The sequence below is a fragment of the Anabrus simplex genome, chromosome 1, assembly GCF_040414725.1.
Source record: "Anabrus simplex isolate iqAnaSimp1 chromosome 1, ASM4041472v1, whole genome shotgun sequence".
NCBI classification, from domain to species: domain Eukaryota; kingdom Metazoa; phylum Arthropoda; class Insecta; order Orthoptera; family Tettigoniidae; genus Anabrus; species Anabrus simplex.
The window spans coordinates 1,046,673,474-1,046,693,500 of NC_090265.1; the positions used below are offsets into that span (position 1 = coordinate 1,046,673,474).

A 20,027-nucleotide genomic window follows, 5' to 3' on the forward strand; every position below is an offset into this window, starting at 1 on the left:
GTGACCAAGAACAAATTTTATACATGACTAATCTGTTAGTGTAGAACAAAAGTAAAATTCATAACTTTACTGCACTGCGAACATCGAAGGATGCAAGCACCATTCTTGGTTTTTAAACAGCACAAAGTTCACCTGGGTATGACAAGAAGCATAGAAATAATGTGTTATCGTTTTTACCGGTTGATTGTTAAAATTAATGTTTCCGAATTGACCCCCAATAGTCTCTATATTATCTTGGTTAATCAGGGTTGTACTGTATCGCATGTTAATTATTCTCGTTTTGGAAATTATACAGGGTGGCGCACGAATAGTTGTCACATTTGAAAAGCAAATATAAAATGCAACTTAAGTGCTATGTTGTTAAAATTTCGCGCACACCTTCCCTGTTTCATGGAAATATCTGTAGAGGTGACACTGCTGCTTTGTCTCCAAATTCCTGCATTCCAGTGACCTTTCTGCCATGGCCGACCACGGCTGACTCTCCGTTCAGCAGCGCGCCAAAACAGTTATCTTTTAATGCGAATCAAGAAGTGTTACGGCGACACAAAAAATAATATTCGAGCTGTATTTCAGACTAGGTGGGTACCAGCAAGGAACACCACCCTTCGCTTATACAGAAACTTTGAAGGAAAAGGCAGTGTGCTGGAAGAAAAGCGACCATGTGCACTAGGAGTTCGGTCTCCCGAAAACATCGCTGCGCTGAGGGTCGCCATGCAGCGCAGCCCATACAAGTCAACACGGGGGGCTTCATGAGAAAGTGGAATATTGCACCATTCAGTTCAAAGAATGTTACACGGCGACCTTCAATATTGTACCCGTACAAAATGTCTGTGCTACACAAGCTAACCGACCTTCACAGGCAGAAGAGTTTGCAGTACGCCTTATGGACTCAAGATAAAGATGAAGTACTGTTCAACACTTGGCTCTCTGACGAAGCCTATTTCATCTCAAAGGGGCAGTTAATAAACGAAATGTGCGGTTTTGGGCTACAGAAAACCAGACTTTATTCACAGAAAAACACGTATGGGGAAAAAGTGAGTCTGTGGGTAGCTCTGTCAAGTCACGGGTTAATTGCACCATTTTTCTTCAGTCAGACAGTTAATGCATAGCGATACAAGGACATGCTGGAGAATGAATTCATGCCTCAAATTCTCACTGTACCTATTCATACGCAGTGGTTTATGCAAGATGGTGCAACACCTCACACAGCTAACAATGTTCTTGAGTTTTTGAGGGGAGCATGTGTTGATCGTGTAATGTCTCATCGTTACCCACAGTACAACAATTATGGCGGATTCTTCTAGCCTCCTTAAAGCCCAGATTTAAATCCTTGTGATTTCTTTTTATGGAGCTATTTGATAGAAAAACTCTTCCCTTTAAGACCTCAAAGCCGCATGGAAATGCGTGCTCGGTTTGTGCTGCTCTCCAGTGAAATTCATGAAGACCTGTACCGCAAAGTAGTCAGAAACATGGGTACTCGTCTCAAAGAGGTTATCCGCCAAAGTGGAGGCCACATTGATCATGTAATATCGTGAAATGTATTTCCAGGGTCCAAGCTGCCTGTGTCTAAAATTTCATTAGTGTTCTGTGAAAAATGAAGTTGTTATTCTAAAATTAAATGTGTCAACTATTCATGCGCCACCCTGTAGATAACACTACTCTAAACATTTAGCATGCAATACAACCAACAACATTAGATCATGCTTAATTAAATGATAGCGTTTAGATTAGCAACTCGCGTAAATTCTGATTATTTGTACAGGAAATCTGTCCTTCAATCGTGCAAATTTCTCAATCACTTTACGATTGAAGTCACTGATGTTGTTGACAAATCTCTTCTCTGTAGCAAGGATAGCCAGTGCTAACAGTCATTCTCCAACCATGGTGTTCCTCAGAAACATCTTAATTCATTTCAGAGTAGAAAAATACCTCTCAGACTCCGCTGTCGTCATTGGGGTTGTGACAACCATTCGAAGTAATTCACATAGTTTGGAAATCTGTCCCTATCTAGTTCATTGTCAAGCAGAATCTGCAACATGGTAACGGCCCCATCAGCTTCCTAAAAGTAGTTTCTCATATACAATACTTCTACTAGTTCAGTGTTCAGTTGTGTCTTATTTAAGCAGGGATACATATGTGCCACTGTATTTAGTTCTCTTTCTGGGAAAGAGTCTGATTAGATACCAATCACATGCAAATCAATTGGACTAGAAGCCAGTAAGTGAGAAAGGAATGAAAATCATTTTTCCATGTGAACAGTTATTACGTAATAACTTACTTCTTTAGCAGCTACTGAACGATCTGAGGTTTTTTGCCTCTTTTGAGCGAGTTGATCAGTGGAGAATATATCAGCATCCAAGTCTGTGGTGCAGTCCCTGACTTTCTCAACATGCCTTCGGAATTCTGAAATATGTTCTTTCACTTTAACTGCATCGATATTTCTGTGCTGCAGTAATGTGAAAAGAATGTCTGCATGTGGCATCAAATGGTGAAAGATTTGTAGCCAAAACATAAATTCCGTATCTTTCAAACTGTACAGAAGCCCAGAGCTCACCCGCCTCATGACATAGTCAGTATGAGATGAATTTCGAAATTCTTCAAGACCTTCTATTAAATTGCCCATGTTCTCATATACGGTTTGGACTAAGTGAGCTGAGAAATGCCATCTGGTGGTTATAGTCTTCGGAAGCCTCTTCTCTACCATCGAATCCAAAACTTTCGTTCTTTGCGCTGATCGATAAAAGAATGTCGGAAAGGCTGTTAAGTAGGAAGAAAGATCGTACACAAACTCTATAGATGCCGCTTTCCATAAAATTAAATTGAACTGATGGGCATAACAATGAATGTAATATGCTTGAGGGTAAATCTCCCTTATTCTGGTCTGCACCCCTTTTCTACCCTCACTTAATATTGCCACTTAGTCCAATAACCTTCTGTCTGTGGCTGCCCACTTGCCATTCTAATTCTGCATGAACAAATCCAAAAATAGCCTCCGCGCCTTGAGCTTTTGGGTTGACAAAACCCCAGAACCTTTCTACCGCAACTCCTCCAACTTCATATCTATAAATAATTACCATTTGTTGCAATGTAGAAACACCTGTTGTTTCATCAGCCATAACTGGCAAATAATGAGCGGCATGAATCTCATTATATAGTTTATCTCTGCACACGCTCAACATGCAATCAAGAAGTTCATCTTTAATAGTGTGGGAAGTACCTGTTAAAACGGTAGCACTTTCCAAATGCTCTTTCATTGCATTGTCAATAGAGCTTACAAAGTTTACCAGTCCCCTGAAAATCCCAGGACTATCAGAAGTATCAGTTTCATCGTGGCCACGCAGTGACAGTTCGAAAGCTCCACAAAACTGAACACAGTCGATTAATCTGGACAGTTATACGTATTTGCATCAACTTGTTCATTATATTTCTTAATCGATTCACGGTAAGCAGAATCCAGCTGCGTGGTGATATTGACACGGCCTCTCATAGAGTATTCAATACTCACGTTTTTGTGTGCATGAGAATTTTCATGTTTATTTTTTCACTCAAATGAGCAAGGTCTGTGCACCCTGCTGAATTCCACACACTTCTTTCTTTGTTGAACAATAAACAGGGCAAACAAAAAAGAGCACATTCCTAGATGTACATCCACAGCACTTGCATGTTCCGTACACTTCTCTCTTAAACTTACGCCTATACTCGTGTTTGTCAGTTTTTGTAATTCTTTCGATAATCAAATCTGGTCTGTCCAGTCCAAGCCTTTTAATTTCTAACTTATCCTGATAAGTTAATACAGTATTTTGCTAGTACCTGTACACAAAGAATACCACGGTCACAAACCATACAAACACAGAAGCAAAACACAACACTCAAATTAATTTCACTTGAAAAGATTTTCCGATCACAAGGTAAAGCAAACTTCTTCTTGTGATTACAAACACCTGCTCACAACGAGCTAGAAAATGCATATTCAGAATTAATAGCGAAATCTACCGGTAGTGTAATGCAATAGTAGCTACTGGGATGCTATGGCTAACCGTAATAGGGGAGGTGGCGGACCCTTGTAGTCAACTGTAATACTGCCACTGGTTTGAGGGTGACTGTAGACGGCAAGGCACGTACCTAACAGTGCTCCTCACTAATGGGAATATCAGTACATAAACCATGACATCATCTGATTTGTGCATGCGTGTAGTCTTCAGCACAATAGCGCATTATCCAGTGTGCTCACTGCACTGTCAGTCAAAACTAACAACTGACAGTGTAACGGAGCTTTGATACAAGTCAAATGCTTTCGATCGATCGTCCAAATCAGGTCGAAAGAAAGGGAAAGTTTTAAATTATCCATAAATATGTAAATATGTATTAACTGGGTGTTCATGTGCTCACGTGCTCCTGAGAGCCCACCACCACTGAATGATGATGATAATATGAAAATAAATTTGGAATTCAAGAGGACAAATTGGGACAAATGTTCATCTATAGGAAAGTGATTCACACGGCCGCTTCCTTTCCAATCCTAGCTTTTTCCCATCCTTGCATCGCTGAAAACATTCGTGTTAGTGCAACATTAAACCACTAGCAAAAAAGAAAAATAAAGCATTGAAAAGAAAGGGAATTAAGGATTGGAATAATTTATCAAGAGAAATGTTTGATAAATGTCTAACTTTTTTGAAATCATATAAGAAAGGTCTAAGTAAATAAGTACAATACAATTGCTATACGTTGCAGCATCACAGGCGTGTCTTATGGCAGATATGGGGTGGAAAAAGCTAGGAACAAGAAGGAAACAACAGTGGTCTTAATTAAGGTACAGTCCCATCATTTGCTTAGTGTTAAAATGGGGAAACCATAGAAAACTATCTTCGGGACTGCTGATAGTGGGGTTCGAACTTACTATCTCTCGAATGAAAGCTGACAGCTATATGACCCCCAAATCATTCAGCCACTTGCTTGAGGTAGACAATTTATAGGGAATCTGCTTCTTGGATGACAGTCCTAAATGCAGATCAATGATGATTGTGACTGTGCACAGTTTGATTAATGATATACTGTACATTGTTCAGTAAGAAAAAATAATTGAAATGCACATTTGTTCCAATTTGTCCCTTTGAATTCCAACTTTATTTTCATATTATCATCATTCAGTGGCAGTGGGCTCTCAGGAGCACGTGAACACCCAGTTTTAATACATATTTACGCATTTATGGATAATTTAAAACTTTCCTTTCTTTTGACCTGATTTTGACAATCGATCGAAAGCATTCGACTTATATCGAAGTTCTGTTACACCGACAGCCCTCAAGAAGTCATTATTTGCAACTGTTTTAATTAAAATCTGATTAGAAGACAAAGGAGGAGGATACAGGCAAAAGCGTTCATTGAACGGCTCTCCTTCTTCTGTACCCAGTTATCCAGATGTGTCCAGTATGGTTAATACACTGACATGCGCAGAATTTTTGACGCACTTCAAACTGGTTTGTATTTAAAAAGTAGTCAGCTGTTCTTCTTCTTCTTAGTCTGTGGTGTCTGTTGTTTCTTAAGCGGAGGATGGAGAAGGTTCTCTCTTTGCCTCCTGGAGCTCCTTTTGTTAATTTTAGCAAATGAAGATTGATGAGAGTGTTTTTCTTCTCTAAACAAAGTTTTTGCAGAAAAATCAATTATTTTAGAATGCAATATACATACTTTTTTTATTACTATAAGCATATTTTTAGTTTGTATTACAGTAATATGTGTGTGAATCTGGATCAGGCATTTAGATTCACTTTAGCCAAATGTTCATTATAACAGAGTTCACTACATCCATAGTTGAACTGTATATCTCTCTTCTTATTTTATGTAAATGTATCAATTGTAATTATAGTTGAAAATTTTGTCCAGATGTTTTCACACAGTGGTTTGTATAATGTTAAAAAGAACGTTAAAGGGATGCACACTAATCCCAGAATTATTATTCACTCTGGTTTGTTTTTCAGAAAATTATTTTTAATATATTTGACTCTATTCTGAGAGAGAGAGAGAGTGTCAAATTTTCGAGATCATACAAGTGTATATCCAAACTTAGAGGTAATTTTATTATCGTTCATCTCAATATAAAATCATTACCAGCATTGAATAACAGAGGTGATAAGAGTGAACCCTGAGCTACTCCTCTACGAATTTGAATATCCTTGGTAAGTATGGCCAAAACTTCCTCTCAAGTGTCCTCTCTAAGATACTTAGTACTGAAAATATTGTAATGGGATGCCAGTTCACTAATACGCTGGGGTCTTCTGATTTGAAAATCAAAATATTTGTGGTACATATCCCCAGGCTAACATTGTATTAGCAATAAGACAAATGACTTGGACACATTTTAGTTTCTAACCACTTTCAAAAAAATCTCTTGTCAGGCCCAGGAGTGCTGTCAATATTCATTCCTTTCATAACCTAGTAAACTTCTGCCTCATTAACAAGATATTCTTCGCCAATATCACCCTTGTATCTAAAGATGAAGACTCCGCAGTAATTATGATAGATATGATATTGATAACCAATATCTTGTGAAAAATAGCCTCAACTTGAATCCACAAAAATTGAACCCAATAGTAATTTTTTTTTACAATTTGCTTTACGGCGCATTGACACAGATAGGTCTTATGGCGACGATGGCATAGGAAAGGCCTAGGAGTGGGAAGGAAGCATCTGTGGCATTGATTAAGGTACAACCCCACCATTTGCCTGATGTGAAAATGGGAAACTACGGAAGACCATTTTTAGGGCTGCCGACAGTGGGGTTGGAAACACAAGAAGTAACCTGTACGTCAACTGAAGGTTCCATTAAATGAGTCGACATTGTAGCCATTGACAGAAAATCCAACAAAGGCATCATCATCAATCCAACAGTTATATTTAAGCGAGATGGAAAGCAGTCCACGAGGTTGATACAGAATAGAAAAGGCACTATGAGCCTTGCTTTTGTGGCTTGGGACATAAGTATAAAATTATTAACTGGGAAGTTGGTGCATGTGCAACAATTACAAATTTCTCTGTAAATATTTTCAATAGGTTTCAACTCCCAGCTACTGTTCTGCAAGGGAAGTAAACTGTTGTTTTGATAGATTCACTCCAAATAGTACAAAATCATCTGTATAACTTAAAAGTAATTTGAATAAATAGAATCCATCAGGGGGTAGCTGCCCTAAAATTAATAAACATTACGATACTTTAAAAAATTCCAATGAAAATTAATTAAATGTATTTTCTTTTTGCCCTTAAAGATTAATCAGAAGGCTATCGTAAGCTATCGTAAGTGGATTCTCTCTTGTTTTTCCCATGGCCAGTTATATGTAGCCTGTTCACATGTAAGCTCCTGACAGAATTGTGATTTTGCAGCCATAGGGACAAACAAAAAATGTAATTAACGAGGAAGTTTTATAAAACAACCTGATTTCAGCAACAACCTAGAAAAAACATAATTTGAACGGCGGTAGGCAAGAGGGTCTGCCTTTATCATTACAACTACTTAATTCAGTTGACAAGCTGTAGGCAAGGGATAGTGTCATTATAATGAGAACTTCTAAAGTCGAGTGTAATTGACAGTAGGCAAGTGGTCTGCCATTATAATGAAAATTCCCCAATTTGAATGTGACTAGAAGCAGCAAAGGGCCTTGGTAATGAAAGCTCCCAAAATCAGTTGTGACTGGCTGTAGACAAGGGGGCTTGCCATATAATCTAAACTCTGAAACTCGACTGTCTGATAGTAGGAAATGGAGCTGCCATTGTAATGAAAACTCCCCATCCCAGACTACATGAGAAACAATGTGTAGCGACCTCCCTGTGGTGTTTCTTGAGTACTGCTAAAAGCACTGCAATATAACAAGATCTTACAATGCAGATGCTCTTATATCTAGAATTCTGTTTACAATTCCTTAGTGAAGCATGGGTACATAACCTAGTGTATTATATACAGTACATTTTAAAAAGATTGTCTGGTTTCTTACCTATGCAATTCTCTTCAGATTCACAATAATCAGCATAAAAATTTCTTACTGTATATTTGTAAATTATATATTAAAGTAAAATGTAGTATTCTGATTCGCCAAAACGCTCGCCAGTACTTCAAGGCCACCTGGACTGTGCAAACGCTGAGCCATACAGTGCGAGAGGGGAGGCAGAAGGGTGCAAGCACACATGCATATTTGGACATCTTCCGGTCAGCTATTCCAGTCTATGTTATGTTGCAGAGTCTTTTAGTCAAGAAGGTGTTCAGCGCAGTGTTAACTGTCTCTTTGTAGTTCTCCCTGTATTTGCTAGCTTGAAATGAGTTGGAGAAATTTATTTATTTATTTATTTATTTATTTATTTATTTATTTATTTATTTATTTATTTATTTATTTATTTATTTATTTATTTATTATGGCTTCTTTCATGTGGCAAAGTTAGAGCACATGGCCCTCTCTTACACTTAACCTTTTCTCCATGTGTTAATTTTAACAGTAAGGCTGTGAATTTCTTCCACTCTGGTAATTAGGAAAGTGAGTTGATCCTCTGTGTCATAATTTACTGCCAACGAAGCCCGAAGGTTCGTACATTTACTATGAACAAACAGCTAACGTGCCAATTTTCAGTTCTGGTTAAGCTAACATTGTGGTCATATAGTAAACCAGGACCAACTTTCAATTATATTAATTAAATCCTTGACGTGCCCCAACGACATTTTTCATCGGTGATCTCGTGCACACTGGAAAAACATACAGTGTATGCCAATGCTTAATACAAAAGTGCATCAATTTAGGGCTTTGTGTTATATTAGTAGCGTAGCTTCCCAACTGTCAAATCAGTGCACTGTACATTTAAAATAGAGAGAGAGAGAGAGAGAGCTATAATCCCTTGAGATGATTTAACTCCATCAGATAAAACACTTCATTTTCCTTTACGTGGCACCAATTTCCAATTCGCTTGGCATGTTGTATCATGGTCAATAAAGCTCAAGGGGAAATGCTGGAACGTGCAGGTTTCAATTTACCTCAGCCAGTTTTCAGCCATGGCAAATGTTGCAATATCAAGAATACGAACTTATGACGCCCTTAAAGTTGCAATAATGCAAAAAGTAATTGTACAGAGAATGCCTTACATATGGAAATCCTTCACTAAATATTACCCCATTGACAGTCATGTTTTTACAGGTTTCAGCTAGCCTTCATTTAATTTTCTGAGGTTTTGGTGCAGTACCAGATTCTAGTAATGTATTTCTACCACAATCTGAGACCTATTTCCTTTAAATGTTTCCTAGTGGACACTTGATCATTGTATATAACATTGATGGTTAATATATGTTACAAAAATGTGTGGACAATAAAATATTGTAAATATTATTATTTATAGGGATTTATCAGTGTCTGCATCAAAACGCACTAGTTGATCCTGGAGATTTTGAAGTCAAAGGAACTGTCAACTACCCTAACAGCGAGGGTCCAAGGAAAGGGAGAATCAATGCTGAGCAGTTGGTAATTATTTTTTTAGTCTAAACATTATAATATTATGAAGCATTTCATAACAAGCAGTTTTCTTTATATATTAATGTATTGAAGCCTCATTATAATTAACCCCTTTAGGCCAAACAATATTTTACTGTCAGAAGATCAAAATGCTTCAAATTTCACGTAATGGATATTGCACTTGGAAAGAATATTGCCATATTGTTAATTTTTGATCATAACCATTCAGTTAAAACATGTTCTTGTAACACCTTGTGCAGTTTTCAGTAATGGCAACAAAGGAACTACTGCAGCCTTCCTCCAAATAGTCTGAAGAATATCTGTTGCGATATCTTGTTTATAGTCAGGAATGATGCTACTGCCTTCAGCATTTCGAAAACAGTTAATACTTTCTTTGGCTTAACTCATTAGTACCCATTGATGGAAATCATATATAATTGATACGACCAGCATAGTGAAAGGATTGTTGTTGTCAAGACAGACACCAAGTCATTGCCCACCACAGTAGTGCAGGTCTCTATGCCTACAATTTCAGCAGATGATGAAGAAATCTAAAGAATATGTGAAGAGCTGCAAGATTTAATACAATATGAAAAAGGTCATGGGAATCTTATTGTGATAGGAGACTGGAATGCAGTGACATGCCAAGAAAGAGAAAGTAATACAATAGGAGAATTTGGATTTGGGGCAAGGGAATGAAAGAGGGAGCCAGCTGGTTGAATTCTGCATCGGTCATAATTTAGTCCTTTCTAACATTGGTTCATGCCTTTGCTGGCAGAACCCAGTGTTTACAGTGCACTATGTCTTCTGGTATGGGCTAGAGCAATTTTGTTACTTCCATTGATCTATCTTTTCCTTGGCTTTGACAATAATGAAAGTGACTGAGGTGATGCTAGTAATGTCATTCCTTCTGCAGCCAGTCCCTGCTATGAATGGTGTGAAAATGTTGCTCATAGGGTCGGTTAGTGCATGCATTTCAGTGGGCATTGTAATTGTTGTAATAGCAACTTCTGGCTTGGTGAGGGAAGAAACGGGAAACTACTTCACTCCTCATTTCCCTAGTATGCCTCTTCAGTAATGCCTGGGCCATCTATGACAGCTGATGGCGGAGCTGTTGAGGATCCATCCAGCCTTAGGGCTGAAGACTGAACATACAACACTTGGTTCAAACACTACAGATGACGGCTGTATACATGGATGAGACCTGGAGACACTGGAAGGTATCAAATAGACTCCATTATGATTAGGCAGAGATTCAGAAACCAGGTGTTGGATTGAAAGTCTTTCCCAGGAGCAGATGTGGACTCTGACCATAACCTGTTGGTCATGAAATGCCATCTGAAGTTGAAATTGAAAAAAGGGAGGAATGCAAGAAGATGGGATCTAGACAAGTTGAAAGAAAAGAGTGTGAGGGATTGTTTCAAGGAATGTAACACAAGGACTGAATGAAAAGGCTGAAAGAAACACAGTAGAGGAAGAATGGACAGCCATGAAGAATGAGATCAGTAAGGCTGCTGAAGAAAAGTTAGGAAACAAGGAAAGATCAACTCTAAGAATCAACGGATAAGACAGGAGATACTAGACCTGATTGACAAACGACAAAAGTACAAGAATGCAAAAAATGAGGAGGGCAGAAAAGAATACAGGCAAATACTGAAGTAGATAGAAAGTGCAGGACAGCTAAGAAAGAATGGCTTTAAGAGAAGTGCAAGGATGTTGAAGGTTGTATGGTTGTAGGAAAGGTAGATGCTGCATACAGGAAAATCAAGGAAACCTTTGTAGAAAAGAAAAGTAGGCGTATGAATATTAAGAGCTCAGATGGAAAAACCACTTCTAGGGAAAGAAAACAAGTCAGAAAGATGGCAGGAACATATCCAACAGTTGTATCAGGGTGAAGAAGTAGATATTATGGTTCTGAAACAAGAAGAACCTGTTGATGCTGATGACATGGGAGACTCAATTTTGAGGTCAGAAGTCGACAGAGCTTTGAGAGACCTAAGTAGGAACAAGGCACCGGGAATTGATGACATACCCTCAGAATTACTGACTGCCTGAGGAGAAACCAGCATGGTGAGGTTATTCCATTTAGTGTGTAAGATGTATGATACGGGAGAAGAGCCATCCGAATTTCAGCAGACTGAGCTCAATAGCTACAGTCGCTTAAGTGCGGCCAGTGTCCAGTAAATACAAAGTATGTTACAAGTGTTATTTTTAATATTCGGGAGATAGTGGGTTCGAACCCCACCGTCGGCAGCCGTGAAGATGGTTTTCCATGGTTTCCCATTTTCACACCAGCCAAATGCTGGAGCTGTACCTTAATTAAGGCTAAGGCCGCTTCCTTCCCGCTCCTAGCACCTTCCTCTCCCATCGTCGCCATAAGACCTATCTGTGTCGGTGCGACGTAAAGCAACTTGCGATTTTCAGCAGAATGTTGTTATACCTATTCCCGAGAAAGCCGGTGCTGACAAGTGTGGAAACTGCCTCACCATTAGTTTAGTATGTCATGCGTGCAGAATTTTAACACACATTATTTACAGAAGAAGGGAAAAACAAGTTGAAACTGAGTTGGGAGAAAATCAATTTGTATCAGTAACCATCTACACACTACAAACCAGTACAGAAACACACAATAGTGATAGATCTCCACGTAGGGTTGGCGTCAGGAAAGGCATCTAACCGTAAAATTGGGCTGAATCCATACAAAAATGCAAAACCCGGCTAACTGGAAAAAGGCCAGGAACAATTATTATTTCATGCTCCATAGCTAACTGGTTTGCATGCTGGCCTTTAGCCCAGGTTCGATTCCCGCTCGGCCAGGGATTTTAACCTCAATTTGTTCATTTCTCTGGCTTGGGGACTAGGTATTTGTGCCAACAACAGGGTTACCCTAAGTAGGTCCTCTCCTCATAGATGTGTTCGATCTTTATCTAGCTGCCATGCGATATGGAACATCTATATAACACCAAGGGGTAAAGGTCAGATATTGCTTTAATGGGGGACCGTTCAATCTGACTAGTCTTCGCTCTCAAAAGTTTACGAAGATTTCCTCCATTACGGATCTGCAGTATGCAGATGACACTGCTGCACCTAATTATCTAGGTGTATGGATCGTGCTCTCAACTACAAACAACACTGCATGAATATCAAGCAGAAAGTGTCAGCTAGAAACAACATCCTCTGCAAATTGTCTGGAAACAATTGGGGTACACATCCAAGCTGCGGAGTACGCTTACCCTGTTTGGAACAGATCCAGTCATGCTGAACAAGTTTCCATTTCTCTAAATGAAACATGTCGACTTATCACTGGCTGTTTGAGACCAACACTACGAAAGAGAATCTGCTGTTTTGCTGGAATTGCTCCCCAGTTATTAGAAGAAAAGTTGCATCCATGAATGAGAGAACTAAAGCATTTGCCTCATGTGCACAACCATTGTAAAGATATGAACCTGACCACTGACAATTGAGGTGTAGGAGGAGTTTCCTGAATACAGCCAAAGATCCACGAGGTTGAGATTATGGACAACTAGAAATCCTCATATTATCATTTAGACTTTCACAGCCCGTGTAAGTATTCATGAAGTATATTTTGGGCCGTGTAAATAATTATAAACACACTCTACGCATTTCAAAAGGAACCTTGCCTTTCTTCATCAGGAGACAACAGAGTAATGAAACGACGCATTAAAGGTTGTAAGGAGAAAGCAACAAGGAACTTAAAATGGTGCCCTAAGATGTAAAAGGGATGCCATTTTAGTCCCATGATGGAGACAACTAGGCAATTGGTTGTGGCACCATACACAACCATTAACTCGACTCAAGGGAGATAGGGTCACCTTCCCTATTCCTCCACTTGAGTAATTCCTGTCTGGCGCGTCCACGTCACAGGGGTGGGCACCCTACACTTCAGTAGGCTGGAGTGATAGGATGGCTGAGTTCAGGCAGGGACGCTGTCCTGTGGGGTATAACACGGAACCCATGCTCAGGGATACGGGTGAAGGCGGAAGTGAAAAGCACTGGTACGGTGGGTCTGGCAGAAGAGGCAATATCTGATCCCTGAGATCTGACTGAGGGCCTGCTGCCTTGCTGGTTGATAGGGGACTATTAAAGGCTAAGAGAGATAACCCTGACAGAAAAATCTTCGAAAGTGATAGGCTTAGCAAGTCAGCTTCTGAATAATTTGGAATTGCTTTCAAAACTAAACGAGGCCTTGGATGGAAATATTGTAATCACCAGAATAATGACTCTAGTTCCCTCCTTGGTAATGATATTAATGACGTTTCAATACCTGATGCTCCATCACAACCTAAGAGGAGAACACACAAAACTCGATATTAGACTGTAATCAAAATTGCCACGCTAAACATTCTGACACTAACTGGCAAAATAGAGGAATGTGTAGACTTAATGAAAACAAAGAACATAAACATACTGGGTCTCAGTGAAACCAAGTGGAAGGGAAAAGAATCAAAGGAACTCAGAGAGGGATATCATCTATTCCAGTCAGGTGGAGATCAAACAAAAAATGGAGTTAGTGTTGTTATGGATCATCAAATGAATGATCATGTAGTAGAAGTAAAATGTGTTTCTGATGAGATTCTTCACATAATGCTGAAATTGGATTCCTCCCAGATCATCATCATCATCATCATCATCATCATTCAGTGCTATGCACCACAGACTGATTGTGAAGATGAAGAAAAAGAACATTTTGAAGAAGACATAGAAGAAAGAATAAGAGGAGATCGAATGATTTATCATAGGGGATGTGAATGCTCAAGTAGGAACTATGAGAGATGGATATGAAAGTATTCTAGGAGCACATGGATGGGGTCCACGAAACCTAGAAGGAACTAGACTACTTGATCTCTGTGTGAGGAACAACCTTGTAATAGGGAACTCATGGTATCAAAAACAAAAAGCCATAAGGTCACAAGATATGGAAGGGATGGAAAAAGTGAATATCTTATAGATTACTTTTTGATCCAGAAACAACTACAAAATAGACGTAAAAGTGATTCCTAGTGTCTTCCTGGAAAGTGATCATAGACTCCCCATTGGATACTTCAAGTTTAACAAGTTAAGAAGAAAGAACAACACAGGTAATGAAACTCAAGACTTGGAAGCTGAAGGACAATGATAGAATAATAGAGTTCCAAGAAAACATCAAAACAGTAATACCAAAAGACAGATGAAAGAACAGTTGAGGAGGAATGGAAGGGTCTGAAAGAAAATCTAGTAATGATAACTGAGAAGGTATGTGGATGAACCAGTGGCACAAGAAGATGGAAGGAAACGCCATGGTGGAATGACAGAACAAGAACTGGTGTCCTGAACAAGAACAACATGTTCGGAAAATATTTCAAGGACCGGACTGACCATAATAAGGAACTATACTGGGTTGCTAAAACACAAGCAAACAAAGTTGTTACAGAAGAACGAAAGAAGTGGTTGAACAAGTGGAGTGATGAATTGAAAGAGGATGTTAATGGTAATAAGAAAATGTTATATGGGATGATGAACAATAGAAAAAGAGATAAAGAACACTCCAAATACCTAAGATATGATAATGAAAATCTGATCACTGAAGATGAGAAGATCAAAGAGACTTGGAGGACTTACTTTGATGAATTGCTAAATGTGAATTGCGTGCAGCCTACACAAAATGACAGTACCGGTACTATCTCATGCAAGTCTGCCTCTGACAGCGGGTTAGACTTAACATGGAGTGATGTAGAATATGCCTGGAAAAACATCAAAACTGGAAAATCAGCTAGTGCTGACGAAATTAATGGAGAAATGATCAAGGCTACGGGCATTTCTGGAAAACGTTGGATCTACAGACCCTTTCGTAAGATCTGGAAAGAAGGGGACATACCAGTCGATTGGAAAACAGGCATCATAATTCCAAATTTCAAGAAAGGAGATAGAAAGGAATGTTTTAACTATAGAGGCATCACTTTAACGTCTCAAGTTGGTAAACTTTATGAAAGAATTATAGAGCATAAAATCAGACCCCTTATTGAAGAGAACCTCTTCAAAGAACAATATGGATTCAGGAAGGGGACATCAACACCTGATTTAACCCATAGAGAGCCAGACAACGATATATCGTTGTTTCGTATATACGCGTAAAGTGCCAACCACGATATATCATTGTTTGGATAGCGCGCAATTCTATACGAGTTTGTACAACTTGGGCTGTCAGATTGCAACCTTTTATGTGTCCAGTCCATAGAGAATTGTCATTAGATTTTAACTACATCGCTAGATAGTGCGTAAATTCATTCTTTATCATGCATTGAATTTCTAAAGTCCGTGTTCATCTACGACGTATGATCTCCATGCCGCGTGAGTAAAATGGCGACTAGCGGGAGAAGTTATTTTGTTAACGATGACGAACTGGCTGTATATCTTAATATTTTTTAGTACAGAAGGGGATGATGAAGACTCAGATAAGGAATTCACTCCTCCAACAAGTGAGGAAGGGGAACGTGAAAGTGTTATTTGGAGTGATAACAGAGTGTTTTCTGTAAACACTCAACCACGTGCTCATTGTCAGAGTGTAAACATTGAAAGTGGTAATGACCGTCTGAGTGACAGTACTGACGATTAAGGCTGTAACAATACCCAACAGCAAAAACTTCATGTTTTCCGTGAAATTCTATTAGATCAAGATGCAAAATACCAACCCTCACGTGATTATTATGATACTCCTGGCCCGAGGCGCAAACCTATAGCGTATTTTTATTTTATTTTTCACGGCTCAGTTATGGAACCTCATAACTACAGAGACAAACAGATATGACAAATTATGTTTTGTCACCACATGCCAGAGCACAGCAGTGGTGCCCGGTTACATTGATTGAAATGAAGGGTTTCGTTGCTGTTTTGTTGGAAATGGGTATAGCTAGATGGCCGAGCATATTTTCTTATTGGATTAAAAAAAAACCGTTATATTCCATTTTTTGGAAATATGTTCTCAAGAAACAGATTCCAATTGATCTTGGGATTCTTTCATCTTGTGAACAATGATAATCTATTACCATCTGGTCACCCTGACTACAACCCATGTGCCAGGTTCGATCCTATTGTTGGCCATGCCAATTGCATATTACGATACCACTGTACATAACTCTTAAAATACTCAAGATAAAAATGTGAAACTTTACATGTTTATTCATCTGAAATAGGACATTGCAAAAAAGTCATCAATATATATCGTTGAGTTAAATTTTCTGTTGTTTTTTGTTTTGTTTCTGATTTTTAAATTCTGGTGTTTGAAAATTGTTTGGAAAATATTTTTTTCAAAATACCCAAGGGCATTTCAGTGTTTTGATTTAGTTCAGCAGTAATAGTGTATTCCTGTTAACATTCAATAACAATTTCAAATCATAGTTATAACATTTGTGAACTATTTAGTCCAGAGAGTGAGAACCTGCAAAATTCTCTAAATCTGTCTGGCACTCTTGGCATACTCTGAGCACCCGGGCCTGGCACTAAGAGGGTTAATCTTTACAGTCCGACAGTTAATGGAAAAAATACTACGAATACAACCGAGATTTGTGGTTAGCCTTTCTGGATATCAAGAAAGCATTTGATGCTGTGAACAGAAAGAAGGTGTGGAAAACACTGAAGAAAATTGGAATACAGGATGACATGATACACAGGATCAAGAATTTGTATGAAGATACCCGAAGTAAAGTCAAAACACCTGCAAGAATGACTGAAACCTTTGATATAAAATCCGGGTTAAGACAGGGTGGTGTTTTGTCTCTTCTTTTCATCACTGCGATGAACGAGATTCAGAGAAAACTTCACCAAACCATTGGAGGTAAGAAAATGAAAGTTATCTTGTTCGCGGACGAAATATGCTTGTGGGGAGACTCTAAAGAAGACCTTCAAGGACAAATAAACTCCTGGACAGATTCTGCTAAAGAATATGGACTCATCTTCAGCCAAGAGAAAAGTAAGGTTATGGTCATGAAGAGATACGGACAACCAATGGGACACATTGAAATGGAGGGGAAACAGCTACAGATGAACCATCAATTCAAATATCTTGGAAGTGTTATCTCTGATACTGGTTCTATAGACAAGGAAATTTCCCACAGAATTCAGGCAGGTACCAACTTTTACAAAATAGTTAGACATAATATGGAACAAGAAAATACCAACAAAATGTAAGAGATTCATATATGAAACCTATTACGTACTAATCCTGACCTATGATTGCAAAACATGGACCATGAGAAATAATGATATTAGTAGAATTCAGGCAGTAGAAATGAGATTTGTCCATAGCATGATTGGTAAAACACGGAGGGACAGAGTCCGTAATGAAATCCGCAAGCAGGCTCAAGTTGTAAGACTGCAGGACAGAATAACGGCGCAACGACTGAGATGCTATGGACATATGCAACGCATGGGAGATAACAGATTATCGAATAAAATGTATGATCTAAAACTTGAAGACAAAAGACCAAGAGGGCGACCAAGATTCGGGTACAAGGACATGGTGAAGATTGACATTTAACAGCGAGGACATACTTTGGAAGGCATCGAAGAAGGAGAGAAGCACAATTAGAATTAAAGAAGGTTCAACCTATTCAATACAAAATGTGTTGTACAAGGTGTTCACAACCTATGAATGTACACAGTTCAAAAAAATTAGGGGAACATGTTTTGTAACATCTGGTATGTGAACATATTATTTATTGTGAACACCTTGTACAACACATTTTGTATTGAATAGGTTGAACCTTCTTTAATTCTAATTGTGAATCTCAGTTCAACACAATTTTACATCGATAGAAAGGGACTTAACCATTCTACGAACGCTAAACAAAGGTAAATTAATGAATATCCTTGAAAATATCTATATTGAAATTGATCAGAAGCGAAATCCCAACCAGAATGTTAACGAAATTACGGAAAATATAAATATATTATTAGAAGAGGCTACCAATTTAGATTCATCTAGAAAAACCATCAAAAAGAATCCCAACAAACAACCAACACACCTCCTTCCGATTAGCTCCACCCTACATAATTGTCCCCCTACCTTTCCTTCCGTTTCCCCTAGCCTATCACAACGCCACTCCTCAGTTAGCTCCACCCTACACAACATTTCACCAGCTCTCCTCGCGTCACTTACCTCTCCTTCCAATACTCCCCGCCCACCGCAAGTACCTTACACACGTACACAGGACTCAGTCAGTTAACAATACGGCATAAGGGAGGACGTTAAATACGACAAGACTGACTATAAGGTAATCAACTCCATTATCCTTCATTCTCGCGAACATACATTTTTAACAAGGTTTTCTCCTTAAAATATTTTCTATTTTACTCATTCTTTTCTCGTTTCAGACTCATTTCAATAATCCTACCAAAACACAACTTCAACTACGGTTATTTTATCAAGAGTTCCCCCGATAAATACATATAAGAAAATCTTGTATTTCTTCAATTTATCTTCAAGATCAACAAAATGTACACGTCTCCAACATGAAGAAGAACCTTATCGCCGTTTTTAATTCGTCATTTGAACACTGACTTGTTGAATTTTTAACCAACATGAATGAACTTTATCTCATCATCATTATCATATGTTTTAATCTTCGAGCCATTTTATCATATCTTTTAGCTTTTGTATCATCATAACATCAATGTATTTTAATTGTCTTGCCATTTTATCAAATTTTAGCTGAAGATGTTCCATAATCGGAACGAAACATGTACTAGAGATTATATGGTTTATATTATGTAATTAATAAGCCTATTATATAGAAATTGATAAGTATTGGAAGGTGGGAACCTACTCATAACTTAACCTTAGTTAATCTCAGTTCAATACGGGAAAATGAAGTTCTTAACTTATAATGAAGGAGAGAAGTTCAGAGACCGCAACTGGTAGAGAAGCCTCATTTGCCGACCCATCACTTAAGATGGAACGACGTGGGATATGTATGTATGTATGTATGATAGAGATAACTAGGGCCGGATTGGTGGGGGGGGGGGGCTAAAGGGACTGCAGCCCCACATTGTCTCTATCATGGACCTAAAACGGCGTCCCTTTTACATCTTAGGGCACCATTTTAAGTTCCTTGTTACTTTCTCCTTGCAACTTATAATGCGTCATTTCATTTCTCTGTTGTCTCCTGATGAAGAAAGGCAAGGTTCCTTTTGAAAAGTGTAGAGTGTGTTTTTTAATTAATTACACGGCCAAAATATACGTCATGAATAGAAATCCTCAACTTGCTGGTTGGATGCTACTAATTGAACATCTCCCTCCAGGTCATGAACGTTGGTCTACTTGGAAATCGTTGAACAGGCTTCCCACTGGGATTGTTAGATCAAGAATCAATATGGTAAATTGGGACTTTCCTGGCACATCCAGGCTATGTGAATGTGGTGAAGTCCAAACCACAGCCCATTTCATGAACTGTAGTACCGTATTTACTTGCGTATTAGACCCCCCCCCCCCACTTTTACAGCCAAAAAAGTATAGGGGCCTCCAATATGTAATAACCTCAAATTTTGTACAGT

General features: G+C 38.6%; 1 protein-coding gene across 3 annotated transcripts in view; it reads left to right on the forward strand.

Moving 5' to 3' along the window:
- Positions 1-20,027, forward strand: part of LOC136875934 (BRCA1-associated RING domain protein 1) — a 200,257-nt gene that overhangs the window by 167,209 nt on the left and 13,021 nt on the right. For all 3 annotated transcript variants that reach the window (XM_068225354.1, XM_067149556.2, XM_067149562.2), the window contains exon 8: positions 9,367-9,488. In XM_068225354.1, coding sequence (XP_068081455.1) covers positions 9,367-9,488 — 122 coding nt within the window. The remainder of the gene's footprint in view (positions 1-9,366; positions 9,489-20,027) is intronic.